This window comes from Caenorhabditis remanei, chromosome V, assembly GCF_010183535.1.
Source record: "Caenorhabditis remanei strain PX506 chromosome V, whole genome shotgun sequence".
Classification (NCBI taxonomy): Eukaryota; Metazoa; Nematoda; class Chromadorea; order Rhabditida; family Rhabditidae; genus Caenorhabditis; species Caenorhabditis remanei.
In genome coordinates this window covers 16,571,613-16,588,382 of record NC_071332.1, presented here as the reverse complement: position 1 = coordinate 16,588,382, position 16,770 = coordinate 16,571,613, and the positions used below count along the sequence as shown (strand labels likewise).

Genomic DNA, 16,770 nt, shown 5'->3' with positions numbered 1-16,770 from the left:
TTAAATTTATGAAAAATAGCGTTTTCAGCAATAAACTCTACAAAAAATCTAAAATTCTCACAGATTCCCACTCAAAATGGCCGGCCTCTTCCGATCGTTGTTCAAAAGCAAAAAATCGCGAAAAGAGAACAAAGAGAACACCAACGAAGACGATTACATTGTAGTTGGTTTCCCATCGTTTTTAATTTCCCAAAAATTCAATTTTTCAGTTCCAGCCATGCCCACAATCCACTCTGAGTCATCAGCGTACCGCCCGTTTCGCCGACGACTGTATGCTCCCAGCAACCGCCGCGTATCACACAAAAAACGCGCCAAAACTGAAAAAAGGGCCACAAAGTTGTCCGGGCGGGAGTCGTGGGGATTTTGGGTTCGATAAGAAAAGCAGAACTTCGAGCCGCCAGACTTTCGACATCGATTCCGGTCATGATAGTCAATCTTCGTCGGTTCGCCACTCGAGAAGTCAGAATTCAGTGTATTCAGATGAGGATGACGTGGAAAATAATGAGCGGGTTGAGATGTTTGAGCGGAAAAGTCAATATTATATGCAGAAATACGAGGAATCTGAAAGACAACGAAGGGAGGAGCGTCGGAAACAGGAGAGACTCGAACATGAGAGGAATAGTATTCAGAATGCAATGTCTAATATGGCATATTGTATGGCGTCGGTTCAGCAGATTGAAAAGTTGAAAAGCGAACGGGATCAGTATAAAAAAGAAATGAGTCGGTATAGGACAAAGTGTGAGAAGTTGGAGAATAAATTTGAGCAGTTGGAGACGATGTCGCCGAATTATGGCGGGTTTCAGGTGATTACATGAATAAATATCGGAAAAATCACTGAAACACTTCACCAGCGACGATAAATTGCAAAACATCGAGTATTTTCAAACATATTTACTGGAATTAGCGCTCAAACAACAGTTTTCGTGATTTTTTCACAGAAAAATTTCTTAAAAGCCTAAAAAGTGCTTGTAAAATGATAAGAAATTGGAATCGTTTACTGAAAAATGGCAAAAAATCAAAGTTTTTTTCAGAAATAAAGAATTTTTGAGTGTTTTTCACATACTGTCGAAAAATAAAGTTTCGACAAGGATTTCAAAAAAAATTTCGCGGGCTGGAACACGCAAGCGCATAAAGTTCTGGGCGGAGCTTAAACTGCAATCGCCGCATTTCTAATTTCAGTTGTTTTTTTTCAAATTAAGAACCGCGCCGCTTGCAGATTTAAGCTCCGCCCAGAACTTTATGCGCTTGCTTGTTCCAGCCCGCGAAATTTTTTTTTGAAATCTTTGTCGAAACTTTATTTTTTCGACAGTATATAGTGATTTTTTACAGAAAAATCTCTCAAAAGTCAGAAAATTTTCGAAAATGTCTCGCAAATTGATAAGAAATTGGAATTTTTCTCTGAAAGATCACAAAAACTAGATTTTTTGACATTTTTTGTAGTTCTAAATTTGAAAACTCTACTTTTTGAGCAATTTTCAAGTTTGTAAAGTATTTTTCAATAAAAATTACATTCATTTCTCTTTTTCAGCCGGAAAACTGGAAGAGAAAATTATTGCAATTTTTTATTTTTTGTAAAAAACCAGCTAAAAAGAAAAAGTTTCCTCTATTTTACCCAAATTTCAGCTCAGAAACTCGTTTTTTCGCATATTTGGCCGATTTCTCAAGTTTTTTTCCGAAAAAAACCATGCTTTTTGAGCAATATTTAAGTTTTTATAGTACTTTTTCAATAAAAATTACATTGATCTCCTTTTTTACGCCTGAAAATGATTTTTTTTCAAAAATTTTCGTATTTTCCGGTCAAAAAATTGCTAAAGTGAGTTGCTAAGCTTACGTGAGCGAATTTACTCTATTTTTTTTCAGCCCCGAAACTGGTTTTTTCGCACATTATGTCGATTTTAGAAGTTTTTCCGATACATTTTTGAGAGAATCTGATTTTCTGAAAAATGTATCGGAAACTTGTACAATCGACAAAATATGCAAAAAACCAGTTTCGGAGCTGAAATTTGGGTAAAATAGAGTAAATTCGTTCACTTTAATTCAAATCGCATTCCCAACCGAAATATTTCCAGACATTCCCCAATCCAATGCAACCATCTCCATACCAGACGCCTCAATACCCCGCACCGCTCAGCTTCAACTACCCGAATCCCCTTCCAACTATCCCTACTGGCCCACTTTCTTCTCTTCATCGTTCTCAGGATTTTATGAATAAAATGATGCCGCCACCACAACTTCCACCGAATTTCGGCGGACTTTTACCATCGAATCAACACGGCGGTTCGATGAGTTTTGCGATGAGTAACACCCCGACAACGATCGGTTCGGAAGGCGCCGGCGAGTCGCTCGTTAATCCGTCGGATCTCAGTTTCATGAGAGCGAGTGGTTCTGGTGGTGGTGGTGGAAAAGGTTAATAATTTGAGAACATTTTGCGCGAAATCAGGATTTTCTATTTTTTCCTCCGAAAATTGGAATGAATTCCAATTTTTTGCTTAAAAACAAAGAATATAACCAGAATTTCGAGATAACTAACAATTTTAACCGACAAAATTCAATTTTTTTTCGCAAAAAAAACACATTTTCGACTATCGTTCAGAATTAAAAGTTATTCTGAAAAATAATCGAAAATGTTTACATTTTCGATTAAAAAATGAAAATTTCAATAAAAAGTTACATGCATTTTTTTAATTTTTCTGTCAAAAATGAGAAATTTTCGAGAATTTTGTCCCAAAAGTCACTTCTTACATGTGAAATGCCGAAAATAAGTGTGTCTTTTCACTGAAAAAGTCATTTCTTACATCAGAAATTTGGATTTTTAGTTGTTTTCTTTTTCGAAAGAATGGAATTTTTAAAAAGTTTTTTCTGAAAGTCTACAAAATACTGTATTTTTCGTAATTAAAAATAGTTGGTCTTTTTTGAAAAAAAAATTGAATTTTTTCGCGAAAAAATCAAATTTTCGACATGTCAAATGTCCACGTTTTCCATGAAAAATTTCAAAAAATTGGTTCATTTTCTTGAAGCCGGGTCAACCGCCCGCTGGGGCGGGCCGAATTTTGACAAGTTGATAAAGAGAAAATCAAACCAGAGAAACAAAAATAACTCGAATTCATGACATTTTTCTACATTTTTCTGTCCGAAAATCACCCAAAAAAACCCAAAAGTATTAGAGCAGAACGGTTTCACACACAAGGAAATTCAATTTTTCTCTGCGTTTCTCTCTTTTCAGCGCGTCTTTTCAAAAACCTCAAAACACAAAATCCAAGAAATTCTCTATTTCCAGCGCCGTCCAATTTCTACGACAATGACGAGGAGGACGAAATCAAAAACTATCGATACGAAGACGACGCGTTCCTGGCGCCAAGTCCACTCAGCGATCTCACTCAATCCACGTCGAATACTCACTAATTTGTATATTAATTCATGTCGTTCATGTCATATTTTTGTTTTATTCTGTAATTTTTTAGCAATTTCTTGTAAGGGGGCGGAGCCACATCGAGGATTAATTTTTTTCTTTCGAAAAATGTATTTTTATTTGTCGGATTATCCACTCCACTCTCTTTTCTCTAACCCATATCTTCTGCTTTCTTCGAATTTTCCAATTGATAACAAGTCCGATACAATTCGCGTTATTCCCCACTTTCATTCACTTCTTCTGATTTCTTTTTCTCCATTTTTCAGACATATATCTAGGGTATAGATAACATCGTATTTTTTATTCCTTTCCGTCATCAAGATACTCAAAAACAATAATTTCCGCTTCTAGACATACATCTCGAGAGGATTCAGTGTTTTCGGGTATTCTTCTTATTATTATTCTCATTTCACTTACTTTCACAACCCACCACTTTTCGTATAGTTTTATTATTTTTTTATTTTTCAGACAAATTATTTTTCAGCGAAAAAATGATGGGATACGTGAATAGAACCCAAGCGATAAGTGACGGATCATGGGACACTTTACGATTGTTGCTTTATTTTGAGATTGTGCTGATTCTTTTGAAGTTTGTTATAAAAAAATTACAAAAATAGGTGGCCTAGAAAAGCAAACACTGGAAAACTAGTCCTCGTGACGGGGGGACTAGTTCTGGTTTTCTAGGCCACCTGAACGTAGTTTTTGAAGAAAAAATACCCATTTTTCGAAAAATTTTCAGCGTTGTCACCATATGTTTCTGGTTTTCTGTCATACTGACCGCCCGTAACATGCATCCGAATGTTCGTCTAATTAACTCATTTTATTACGGACAATACTTGATTCAACTCAGTTTTTGGGTGATTCAGCCGATTTTCATCATCTCGGAGGCGTTGAATGGTTGGTAAGAGCGGGTGGAAGAGGAAAAGCTAGGCCACAGGGAAGAGTGGGTGGCCGAGGTTTTCCGGGGGACTAGAAAAAGTTAGGCCAGAGAAGTGTTTTTGGAGATCTATGGCTTTTTATCGCAGAAAATTGTATATAGTTTTTTTGGATTTCGATGACTAACCCAAAAAAAATTTCATTCGAAAAATGTACCTGATTTGTGATTCTGACATCAATTCATTGTTATCTTGATTTCAAATATTCCCTTTCAGACTCGAACAAGTTCTCTAACGAGCTCTTCACACTATGTAGCTATGTCAGAATTATTGGCATTTATTATGGTGAGTATGCATGTTTGATCAAGGATGAATAAGGGGGGGGGGTGGACATCCGGATGGATAGACAGACAGGCAGAAATTCAAATAGTGTCAGGACACACAAACAGACATATTGTTTCAAAAAAGTACCGATTTTTTTCAAAATTTTTTTTGACATTTGTTCAATTTTTCATCAAAAATGGGATCATTCTTGATGATTATTCAGAATTTGTCGAAATTTTTACTTTTTCGAAAAAAATTCAAAACTTTTGAATTTTGAATTTTGGCGCCAACATCCGCACTTTGATTTTAACGACATGGCCCGAGCCTTGACAACTTTAGATAATTGTCATACGGGCATCTAGACTTATGGACAGACAGACAGACATGTGGTGGACATCTGGACTTTTGGACACATGCATACCCACACAAACAGACAGACAGATATTAGCACGGCACACTTCTTCCAACCTCGCTCTACCGAAACCGAAGAAATTTGTGTGCGAAATTGAGAGACTCAGAGAAAAAGAAACATTGTTCAAGGGCATTGCAGTGGAGCCCCGTTGCAAGAATCGTGCCGAGCTTATAAGCAGAGACAGATAGGTAGGCATACAAATGGAAGAAATATGCTTATCCGGATACATAGACAGACAGACAGACAGACATCTGTTGGACATCTGGTCTTCTGGACATAGATATACCCAAACAAACAGACAGACGTATTGTTGACATTCTGACAAATTAATTCGAAGTTCGACTTTTTTATTCTGGTGAATATTTTATTTTCGGAAAGCTGACGTTGAGAGGATTCTGAATCAATTTTCAAAATGTATTTAGGTTGAAAGTCTTTCCGTATTTATTACCATCTCTTTCATGTAACTCTTAAAATCAATTCATTTTCACGTGTAAGTGGTATCCACCCTTCGATGAAATAAATATATTATTATTATTATTAAAGCAAACTGAGATACATTGCTTTCAGTTCTTAGTTGGTTCAATCTGAAATCTATGTATCTCAGTCAAATTTTGATCTATACAAAATTTGAAAGCATATTCGAAATTCTCATACTTTCAGCTTTCTATTGATATAACTCACTTTCGAAAAATTTCAATTCTTGCTACTAAAATTTTGGTTCAAATAATCCTTTTCCACTAATTTTTCAAAAAAAAAACACTTCCAGCATTCTGCGCTCTCCCCGCACTCGTCATCGAACGAAGTTTTGCCACATTTCTTCTAGAGGATTATGAGAAAAAATCCAATCTGAGTATTGGCTGTTTCACGGTGATAATCCAACTATTGACAGCAGGAACAGTGGGTTATCATTTTAATCGGGGTAAGCCGTAAAGATCGGAAGATCAGAAGTTCAAAAATTGTTTTCAGCAAAAAGTACAGTGGAGCATACTGTAGCTGCAATAATCGCAAACTTTCTGGCAGTTTGCTTGAATAAAATTAATGAGCGAGTCAATTATAAATACTATTATGAGCTGGATCGAGTCTCGTATTCCCTGTCGGAAAGATTTCAGATTACGGAGAATATTAAGGCGGCAAAGGTGATTTCACATAAACAATATTTTGAAAACTTGAAATTTTTATTCCAGATGTTCGAAAAAATTGTGTTATCGATTGGTTTTTTCAACATCATTGTCAACACTTGTCTAATTATCGATAACTACGAAATCCCGCTGTTTTACAAAAATATTGCATCAATTGCTTGTGATTATTCAATTTTAACGTAAGTTTAATTACCAAATTGCAAAAATTTTATGTTTTTTGATCTACAAAAGTTATTTTTCAGATACGGATTAATAGTGCCTGTGGTGTATTATAACAATACGGATTCCTGGAAAAAAAGGGTTGGAGTTATGATGGTAGGCCATAACAAATAATATTTTCTTCCAAATGATATTATTTTCAGAGAGGCTGTTTCAAGCCAAAAGTCGGCCCACTCAAGGATACATTTGGACACGATATGACGTCACACGGGGCTCGTGAAGAAACCACTAAATATTTTGAGATGTTGAAGAAACAGTGGAAATGAAAATGCGGCTGAGGCGCGCCAGATTTCTAATTTTTTATACGGGCTTCTTTGGTTGTTAATACAAATAAAATTTAAATTTTTTTAAACGAATAAAAAGTCAAATCGTATCGAGAACTAACAAGGGAAGTCTTTGGATGCACCACTTTCAAACGACCTATAAATTTGGATATAGGTATTTTCGACACCGGGGAATCCATTTCTGCAGTCAAAATCTGCTAAATGTCTCTGCGAGCCGAGTTATGAGCTCTCAATCTTTTCATGTGTATAAGCTTTTTCACGTGGAATTCCAAATCGACAAGTAGTATACGCAAATATTCTTATTTTTGCAATGTAAGAGCACTGATAAACCGCTGGGGAACACAAATGGAACCGCGCGGTGGCATACATGCGACCGATTTGGAATTCCATGTGAAAAACCTTATCCATATGAAAAGTTTGAGAGCTCGTAACTCGGCTCGCAGAGACATTTAGCAGGTTTTGACAGCAGAAATGGACTCCCCGTAGTCGAAAATATCTATAACCGAATTTATAGGTCGTTTGAAAGTGGCGTCTCCAAAGACTTCCCTTGTAAGTTTCAGAGAATACGGTATCTCTGAAAAGATGCGTTGCGGATGCGTCGCGTATGCGTCAGTGATATTGATAGATCTTCTTTTTTCAAAATTTCTATGTTCTTTTTCAAATTCAAACTTCTGGCCTTTTTCAAAATTTCTTCTTTGTTTCTTCTAAAATTTCTAAGACGTGTCCTTGTGTTTACTGAGAAATGACTAACGGAAAATTCTCAATGTCTCGTAGTCTCTCTAGACCTTTCTTGGCCTTTTCGCCATTTCTGTCTTCTTGACTTGCATCTGGGCGCTTGTCAAAAATAATGTATATACTTGATTTTTATTTAATACTAGTATTTCTTTTTTTCGATCGTTTTCGGTCTCTGTATATATTTGATTTTCATGGAATTCTCGATGTATTAAAGGTATGTTTTAACAATTTTTTATTTAGAAAAATCTTCCTTTTTCTTCAGTTTTTTTTGTTTTGGAATATTATGGAGGAAGCAGGAACCAGTTTGGGACATTGATGAGTCAACCCAATGGCCCCCAACGAAAGGAGAGTACAATCATCGGAAGTTTTCGCAGATAACGTTCGTCTGGAAGAGGCTGACCAACAACTCCAATTGGAACTTTCGCTTCTTTCAAAAATCTTCCTGTTCTTCGTTTGTAACAATGTGCTGTGAGAAGTCCGTTGAATGCGTTTGTCAATCTCCTTTTCACTTGCCGAGATCTAAAGGAGAAACTCGAGAACTTCCACAATCCGAACTGTCTCAGCAGTACAAGTTTGTCGGCCATTTTCAAGAAAGAAGACAAAGACTGCGCAACACTGTTATACTCACTCCCGGATGAGCATCACAACGGCCAGAAGACCATCGCCGAAATTTCAAGAAAACTCCTGGAGGTAATATTTCAAATTTTATTGAAAAACTTTCCAAATTAATATATTTTCAGTGACTCCAAACTGAGAACAACGACCATGTCGATATGGTGACGGATTGGGACTTCAATTGCCACGATTGTTGTATGATATCTCCTATTCTAGTAAATTATCATACCTTTATTTAACTGCCCTATGAGTCCTTGCCTTTTTACTGTTTTGTAAGTCTGCGTCTCATAGGTCTCCCCCAGAAGCCTGTCATTGCGGACAGGCCGTCACTTGCAATCTAAGAGAGGGAAAGAGTCACCTCTTCTCTCCAATTCCCCCAACCGTTCTATTTGCTCCTATATACATATTTAATATTCTTTTCTATCAATAAATAGTTATATTCGAACTATTTATTGTTGTCGCCTGCAAGTCGTCAAGGAAGAGATTAATTATATGGTGCATCGACCGGGAATGACGAGAAAGAGAAGACTACAATGGAAACGTTCATTTCGGTCCCATTGCCGCACGACGCCGATTTCCAAATGGCTATTGAAAACGCTTTGCAGCCAAGAAAACAACCGGACCACGAGTGCAAACGTTGCCACGAAAAAAACACGAGGCGAAATCCATAATTCTTGGACACTACAACCAATTCCCCATACCACATCCTGGACCAAGACTATAAACTCACAGCTTTCACTGAGGTCAAGGAAAAAGTTGATAAGAGGACAGGAGCTGCAACCAAAGTGTAGAAGACCTGGATTCGGAACAGGGACAGCTGGATCTGCGTGTGCGATAAGTCCATTGAAAAAAAAAACAAGATGATGTAAATTTGAGTGCAATCAACATCGATGCAATCGCTTTGGAGAAAGACTATCCCTAACTACTTTTTACCTTTTTTTTTGCATAGTTAAAAAATATTTAATGTGTTTTTTCTTCCTCTTCTCTCTCTCTCCCTCTCTTATTCTTTGTTTTAGTACATTTTTAAAATATTCATATTTCTAAGGTCACATTTCACAAATTATTTATTCCAATTTATTCTTGATCTATATGCATATAATCAGTTCAATAAAATCGGTATATCACCATAAAATCACATGTGTCCTCACAGGATGGTAGATTTCGCCGTGGCGGGATTCAGGTGTGTCCCCACAGGGTGATAGCCTACTGATAATCATCAGAAGCTTCGCGCCTCGCGGCACCCCAGAGAACCTCTTAACTAGGTTCAAAATTGCCGTAGAACCTTCATCTTACCATCATTCGAAAGCTTTCTACATGATTGGGTTATATAAAATAGAAAAACGCTCATAACTTGTTTCAAAATGGTCCTAGAGCTTCCACATTTTTAAGCTTGCTTGGCACTAGGCGTGGGGCGACGCCCCACCTATTGGAACTTGTTTTCAGTGAAAAAAAGAAGAGAAAACAAAAAACGCAAAAATGAATGTCCAGCGATAATAATTGTTACTCACTAAAAACATGGCACTGTTCACGCGGCGCTGTGAATCTGGCGGAGCGAGCCGTTAGGCTCGGGATGCTAGTCGTGACAACACAAAACATGGTGGAATGTGTGAGTAAAAAGGCTCCAGTGTTAAATTCACTAGTCAGGCAATTATTAAATTTGGGGTTGGTGCCCGATAAGTTTAATTTTCAGAATAAATGTGTTCATTTCATAAAACTTAGATAAACCGCACAATGATGATTGTATGATTCACCTAACCATAAGTTATAGATTTCCATAACCTTCAATAGTTAGTCATCACAACAATTTCTACTACAAAACATGCTTTCAATACGTCAAAATGATGAATGTACCTGCACTAAAGTCTAGTAATTCTTTTTTCTGACATCAGACTGTGCAAACAATCTTCTTATCTTGAAAAGACTGAGTAGTGACGACACTTTAAAATCGAAAAGTTGAACTAAACATTGGACGAAATGCTTCGATTCATATTTTTCTTCATATGTATTGCTTCTGGAATAGCAGTTGATTTGACATGTCCAGCGAATTTTATCACTCAAAACACTCCTGCTGGAGAGTTCCCAGCTGGAGGGTCCGCTACCTTCCCAGCTAATTATAATTGCACCATTAAGGTTTGTTTCATTAATTTTATTAGTGTCCTACATATAAATTTTCAGTTTCAAATTCCTGTCGGTTCAGTTGTAAGACTCAACATTTCAAATAATTTGTTCTTTACTACTGCTGATTCTTTTACGATTCAAGATTCAGCTTCGACGTTTTATTCGTGAGTATTTTTTCAATTGCTGCACTGAATTATTAAAGGTGTATTGTGGTCAGTTATGATATTTTTATAACGTTTGCATTTAGGCAAGCTAATTTTCATACTTCAAGAATTTTTAATTCGGTGCACAACCCACTGAAAGCGAGAGCCGGAAACTTTTGTCAGTGAGAAAGTTCTAGAAATTTCACTTCGGTAAAGTCGGTTTTTTTTCAGTATGCTGCTATATTGATTTTCTATCAATATTTGCCGTATCCTATGAAACTAATTAAAGAATACAATAAAAGATGGAAGATACCGTTAAAAATTGTTTTTTAACTAGGCGACCGAAGTCGAATTATTAGGCCACCGCGTCAATTTTCTTCAGGCGCTCGCATTCTAAAAAATTCTAGAAGTATGACAATGAATTCTCCAAAACGCATACATTATATTATGAAAATAATATAACTGACCACAATACACCTTTAAGGAATTTCCTATTTTGCAAGTTTACCAACATGAATTCAAATTCCAGAATCCACGTCACCAACAGCCTCTTCTATCTCCCTGCCACCACTGGTAGCATTCAACTAAAAACATTCAGCAATACCACTCAGTTCTACTTCAAATGGCAGTATATCGATGTGACAGGCTTCCCCAAAATCCAAAAACCAACTGGAATCAACTCCATCATGTCTCTCAACCTAACTGCAAACACACGTTATCAGTTCACATCTACACAAGGTCAAGTTGCATTCCACACTGGATCGGTCAGTGGGTACAGGGATCAAAATCTGGAGAAAATCTACGTTTATGATGGTGAAGATTTAAATGCGAAGTTCCTTGGAAACCTTTATGTTTTTACCGATAAGGAATACGTCTCAACCGGAAAATCTCTGACATTGGTGAACTTTTATGGAAGTCCAGTTCCATCGTATGGAATTGCGAATGATTATGCAGCTATATCTGGATACGATGGTTATTCATTTTTTGTTTTGAGAAATGTCATTGAATACTTTACTGGAGTAACATCTAAAGCTGGTAAAGAATCTGCAATCACAGTATATGCAATTGACTGGGACGAGTCATATATCGATTATATCGCCTTTAAAAATCCAAACAAAACCGGTCAAGAAGTGAGAGTGAATCCGATGACCCCAAGTGAAACATCAGAGCAGCTTTTGACCTATAAGTAAGTGTATTTTTGATGTTTTTGTCTAATCATTTTTTTCAGTGTTCAAGACTTCTCTCTTAATCAATTACCACAACAAATTCTGACAAGAATTTTCACCGTGAAAGTGTATCAAAGCGACGTTTACCTTGGGATTTGGTCTCGTCCATGGCCGAAATGGAATAATGTAATTGCTGGTAGAACTGGATGGATTTATTCTCCATCGATCTGGAATCCTCGTACACTAGTAGTACCGCAATATTTGAATACCTTCAGTTAGTTAACTAAAGTTTCATTTTTTATATTTTCCTTTTTTCAGATTCCTTTGCCATGGTCAAGTTCACATTCGACGTTTTTGGTGTAACCATCGGAACACCTGGAGATATTCTTAAAGTTGGAGTCAATTCATTGGACTCATTTGCTTTAACATTTAATCAAACTACCAAAGATACCAGAGAAAAGGATGCAAGTGGAACTAGTATGACAACGAGTTTCACTGGAACCTGGCATTCTTCATCGTTTGTCATGCAGTTCCTTGTGAAGGTAAGGAATGTGAACGGAAGTTAAAAATGCCAATTTTTATAATTTCAGGATTACGTGGAGACAACAACAAAGTCAGCTGGGAAAATATTCGATTTGCTGGTTGTGGTGTTAATAGCTTTGAAAATTTTATAATTGTTTATGCTTCTCTGTTTGTTCCCGGATCGCAAATCATATTGGGCATTTTTTGAAAAACAAAAGATGGAATCTGCATAAATCAAACAATAAAGCAAGTGAAAAACTGAATAGTTCATTGGAAAAAGCAAATCATTAGGTGAATAGAGAATTGGAGGGTTTCAAAACAGAAATAGAGTTACTTCCACAACACTTTCGATTCAAAACTTTTTTGCAACTTTCTCGAATCGGCCTGAAAACAGAAAGTTTAATGAAAAACAAAAAACAAAAAACAAACTTATTAAAAATAATAATCATAGCTGGATTAATATAGCAATGCAAAATCCACAAGCCATTTATAATAGCGCGGTTTCTCTTCTTGCTAACATCAAGGAATTTGACAAATGGAAACAAGTCTGGATTCCATGTAATTACCAAAATAGCCAGATAAGTAGTAATAAACGTTGATTGGAGTAATATCCTTATTTCCTCCTTTCTTGAGCGTCCGTGACTTTTGAGAGTTCTTTTCTGAATGTTTACTTGAATTCCAGTTTTTTTTTCATTGACCGACTCACAGTGCAAATCAGAAATATGATTATTAGATAAGAAAGATATGAAATGACTAAAGAAGGAATTGTCAGTGATATTTCCAATACGTTAAATAACTCGGAATAAGGAGCAGTTGGATCATATCCCCATCCGGGATCCAGAAAGATGATATTCTGAGTAATGCATCCGGAAATAAAAACAAATGAGATCCAAGACAAAAGACAAATCACAAGTATCTTCACAAATTTAGGAGTTTTATTGGATTTCATGTGATTAGAGAATACCAAAACGCGGCATATAGAAAGTATAGTCATCATTGGTATATCTCCAATCCAACTGGTGTTTGTCATGCTTCCGATTACCTGTGTGATTTTACAAATATTCTTACAAGGGAAGTCTTTGGAGACGCCACTTTCAGACCACGTATAAATTTGGTTATTGGTATTTTCGACCACTGGGAGTTCATTTCTGCAGTCAAAACCTGCTGAATGTCTCTGCGAGCCGAGTTATTAGCTCTCAAACTTCTCATATGTATAGGCTTTTTCATATGGAATTCCAAATCGACAAGTTGTATGCGTGAGATATTCTCATTTTTGCAACGTACGAGCACAGGTAAACCGCTGGGGAACACAAATAGAACCACGCGGTGGCGTATATACTGCCGCTTTGAAATTCCCTGTGAACAGGCTTATACACATGAAAAGTTTGAGAGCTCATAACTCGGTTTGCAGGGAGATTTAACAGGTTTTGACTGCAGAAATGGACTCCTCGTGGTCAAAAATACCTATAACCAAATGTATAGGTCATTTGAAAGTGTCTCCAAAGACTTTCCTTGTTAGATTTTATGATTTATAATCATACCTTCACAAGAACTGAAAACTCTCTGTAAATCAACGGAAAAATGAGAACTTGTGAGGTGACGCAATGGCCGAGGCTTTGAAGGAATTGAAATAACAGAACAATATTCAATAACTTGTAAGATAAATTAGACGATTGACAATCTTTCAAGTGAATCGCCTGTAAACTCGTTTTTCACGATTTTTCTGACAGGGTAAGGCCTCCGAGTAATCGTGGAGTTATGGGACGTGACCTACAGTACCGCTCAAAAGTAAATTAAGTTCTGCCTTTTCAGTTGAAAACACCCAACTTTGAGAGTCTGTCATAGTAAAACTAACAGTCCCACAAAAAAACTTTTTATGTGATCGAACATATCAATAATAGAACTCCATTTTTATAGTTGACAACTTTTTTGTACGAGCACACCCTGGCAAGTTACATATCGTCAAAGTAATTTCTCCATCTAATCGACCCATTTAAGTGCAAAATAAAGTGATTTTTGAGCTGTCCCCTTAAAATGACCATAACTCTCTAGGGAGTGTCCGTACAAAAACGTTGTCAACTACAAAAATGAAGCTCTACTTTTGATCTGTACGATCCATTAAAAATCTACTTGATGGGACAATCAGTACTACCATGAGAAACTCTCATAGTTGGACCTTTACAACTGAAAAAACCAAAACTTAATATACTTTTGAGGGTACTGTACATCATTGGAAAGCTAAAATCACGCTGATTTCAAATATGTATTCAGTTTTTGCCCTTGAGGATTGGTATTCGAGAAAAACGAGGTTAAGTTTTGGACCACTGACAAGTCGGCACTAAAGCGGCAAACTTTGACATCGTTTTTTCTCGAATACCAGGCCTCGAAGACAAAAACTGAATATATATTTGAAATCAGCGCGATTTCAGCTTTCCAATAATCTATGTCACGTTCCATAACTCCAAGGTCACTTTCCGTAGTGAATTTGATATTACCTTCATCAACACTAAAAACAGCGGCAGAAAAGGAATGGTTAGAAGAAAATAAGTGATTCCAACATAAACCATTACCAAATCTTCATTTAAAACAAAAAGAGATTCAAAGCTCATGAGTGAGATTTTTGTTGTGACTTTTGAAGAAATGCGACTAAGAACTCGTTTAGTTAGAAGTCTGTTATTCACAACGACCCAAAAGAAAATTTAATTTTTTTTGCTAACAACAATCAGTAAGAATAAACCGCGCTGTCTGACGACATCTTTCTAGGAAGCTGGAAATTGTTATGGGAAGAAAGACTATTAAATTACTATCTTTTAATTTTCAGAGAAATAACCACATAAAGCAAAATTGTCTTGTATTAAAAAGTTTTCAAGAATACGTGAAATTAATCATTCAAAAGTTATTCTCCTAAAAAGACTCTATGATAAAAGGCAGTTTCTAACAAAAGTGTCAAATTGAGAAATATCCAAAATTTTCAAAATTTTTGTGTTATTGTAGAATAATTTCACTGCAGATCGAATGGAACCAAGCAGTAAAATAATTTCTCCATATCGGACGAGACCGTCCTCTGGAGACCTATCGATGGAGTAGTTCATCAGATTAGTCATACATAGAACCATCCCATCTTTATCTTCAACAGTCACTCTTCGGGGGTAAGATGCTGAAATTTCAGCGTATTTTTTTTAAATCTATGAGCTCCTTTGCTCAATGACACAAACAGCTGTACCATACTGCGAACTTTAGTTTGTCCTGCAAAACAAGGAGTTATTAACTATATAACTTATTTGCATCGTGTAACAGCATTATTGTTACTACATATAAATCGTACTTGCAAGCCGGTCCAAAACGGACCGAAACGGGTCGAAGCGGGCCGGCGCGTGAGTCGCTTAAATTGCAATCTTATGAGCTAAAAGTATACCAAATGTAGATCTCAACGAGTTGTATTTCCGTGACCTACTACTGACCAGATGACTAGTCGTTAATGTGCCGCGGGCCGGGCTAGAATTGTTTTTTTTGGCGATTTTCGCATTTTTTGGCCCTTGTTTCCCGGCTCGCGGCACATTACCGACTGGCCGTTCGGCCCATAGTAGGTCAATGTCATAGAACTCGCTGAGATCTACATTTTGGTATATTTTTTAGCTCATAAGATTGCGATTTGAGCGAGTTACGCCTCGGCCCATGTAGGCCCATATCGGCTTGGTTTGCAAGTATGCTATAAACCAACTTACGCGTCAAAAGCAAGAGAATTTTCAAAAAAACACATTCCATCGCATCAATTTCAAGATTTTGAAATGGTTTCTTGAGCGTATGGAGTAAATCATTGACAAATTCCAGCTGGTTTCTGAAAAAGTGACAAATTTATGTATATAGCTGGCCAATTGCATACTCGCTATCCTCTCCAAAACTTTCTGAAAATGAATGGACGCCTGTTGAATTTTGCAGGACCCAGATGTTTTCAGAAGATGAGTTTGCAGATTTGAATGCTTGATCAATCAATATGAATCCCACTCCAAATTCTCCAACGACACATTTCCTCTCTCTAACTTTCAGACTCCGGAAACCATCTACTCGATTCGCCCAGTCTATTGCATTTCGGAATCCTATATGAAGGGATAAATTCAAATCGAAAGAAGTCGCTGGCTGAAATTGGTCAACTAGGTCATGAAAAACTCAAAAAAAGATTACCTTCAAATTTGAATACTCATACTCTTCATGTGTTTTCCATTGAGCGGTTTGAAGTTGTTCGTAGGAATCGTGTTGGGTATCCATTCTGATCAAACGTGAAGTATTTTTTCGCACCTCTGGTTGCTTGGGAGCAGGATTATTCAAATCTGAAATTTGAACATGGATGAATTAAAAAAAAGAAAAATACCATAATATATCATTCCAGCTTTGACGCACTTTTGAAATCTACAGCTTCGACAAAATCTGATTGGATCTGAAACGAAATAAAACACCTGTTAAATAAATAAAATAATTTTCAAGTTACCAGAAAAACCGTGGCATTGTTTCGCGCACTTCTTCATTTTTCGTTTTTGAATACACCGGCGAAAAAACATTTTACACTTGTAACAGACACCAGGATGGAATAGTTTTCCATCTGATTGGTAGTTGCAGATGATACATTTTCGAGTTGAAAACGGCATTTTGATGAGAAACAAGATTGAAAGAATGAATATTTTTGGTACTTATAAGGAAATTATAAGAGGCTCTGGTGGTTTTAAATTTAGACTTTATAAGTAGCAAAATGTTATTTTAAAGCCCTCCCCCACAGACTTAACTGATTATTTTTGTAAGATTATAGAGTATAAG

The 16,770-nt window shown here is 36.5% G+C and overlaps 4 protein-coding genes across 4 annotated transcripts; 3 read left to right on the top strand and 1 right to left on the bottom strand.

The window, feature by feature from the left end:
* Positions 1–76: 76 nt before the first annotated feature.
* GCK72_020606 (uncharacterized protein) lies at positions 77–3,402 on the top strand (the record flags this gene model as incomplete). Its single annotated transcript, XM_053733680.1, has 4 exons — positions 77–163; positions 210–803; positions 2,070–2,406; positions 3,278–3,402. The coding sequence occupies 4 exons, from the start codon at positions 77–79 to the stop codon at positions 3,400–3,402; spliced, it is 1,143 nt and encodes a 380-aa protein (XP_053582593.1).
* Positions 3,403–3,900: 498 nt separating this feature from the next.
* GCK72_020605 (uncharacterized protein) lies at positions 3,901–6,644 on the top strand (the record flags this gene model as incomplete). The annotated part of the gene is made up of 8 exons (XM_003093137.2): positions 3,901–3,998; positions 4,149–4,306; positions 4,561–4,629; positions 5,787–5,939; positions 5,987–6,156; positions 6,205–6,338; positions 6,402–6,474; positions 6,522–6,644. The coding sequence occupies 8 exons, from the start codon at positions 3,901–3,903 to the stop codon at positions 6,642–6,644; spliced, it is 978 nt and encodes a 325-aa protein (XP_003093185.2).
* Positions 6,645–9,986: 3,342 nt separating this feature from the next.
* GCK72_020604 (uncharacterized protein) lies at positions 9,987–12,113 on the top strand (the record flags this gene model as incomplete). Its single annotated transcript, XM_053733679.1, has 6 exons — positions 9,987–10,142; positions 10,188–10,294; positions 10,803–11,459; positions 11,502–11,713; positions 11,758–11,981; positions 12,030–12,113. The coding sequence occupies 6 exons, from the start codon at positions 9,987–9,989 to the stop codon at positions 12,111–12,113; spliced, it is 1,440 nt and encodes a 479-aa protein (XP_053582592.1).
* Positions 12,114–15,816: 3,703 nt separating this feature from the next.
* GCK72_020603 (uncharacterized protein) lies at positions 15,817–16,227 on the bottom strand (the record flags this gene model as incomplete). Its single annotated transcript, XM_053733678.1, has 2 exons — positions 15,817–16,098; positions 16,144–16,227. The coding sequence occupies 2 exons, from the start codon at positions 16,225–16,227 to the stop codon at positions 15,817–15,819; spliced, it is 366 nt and encodes a 121-aa protein (XP_053582591.1).
* Positions 16,228–16,770: the final 543 nt, after the last annotated feature.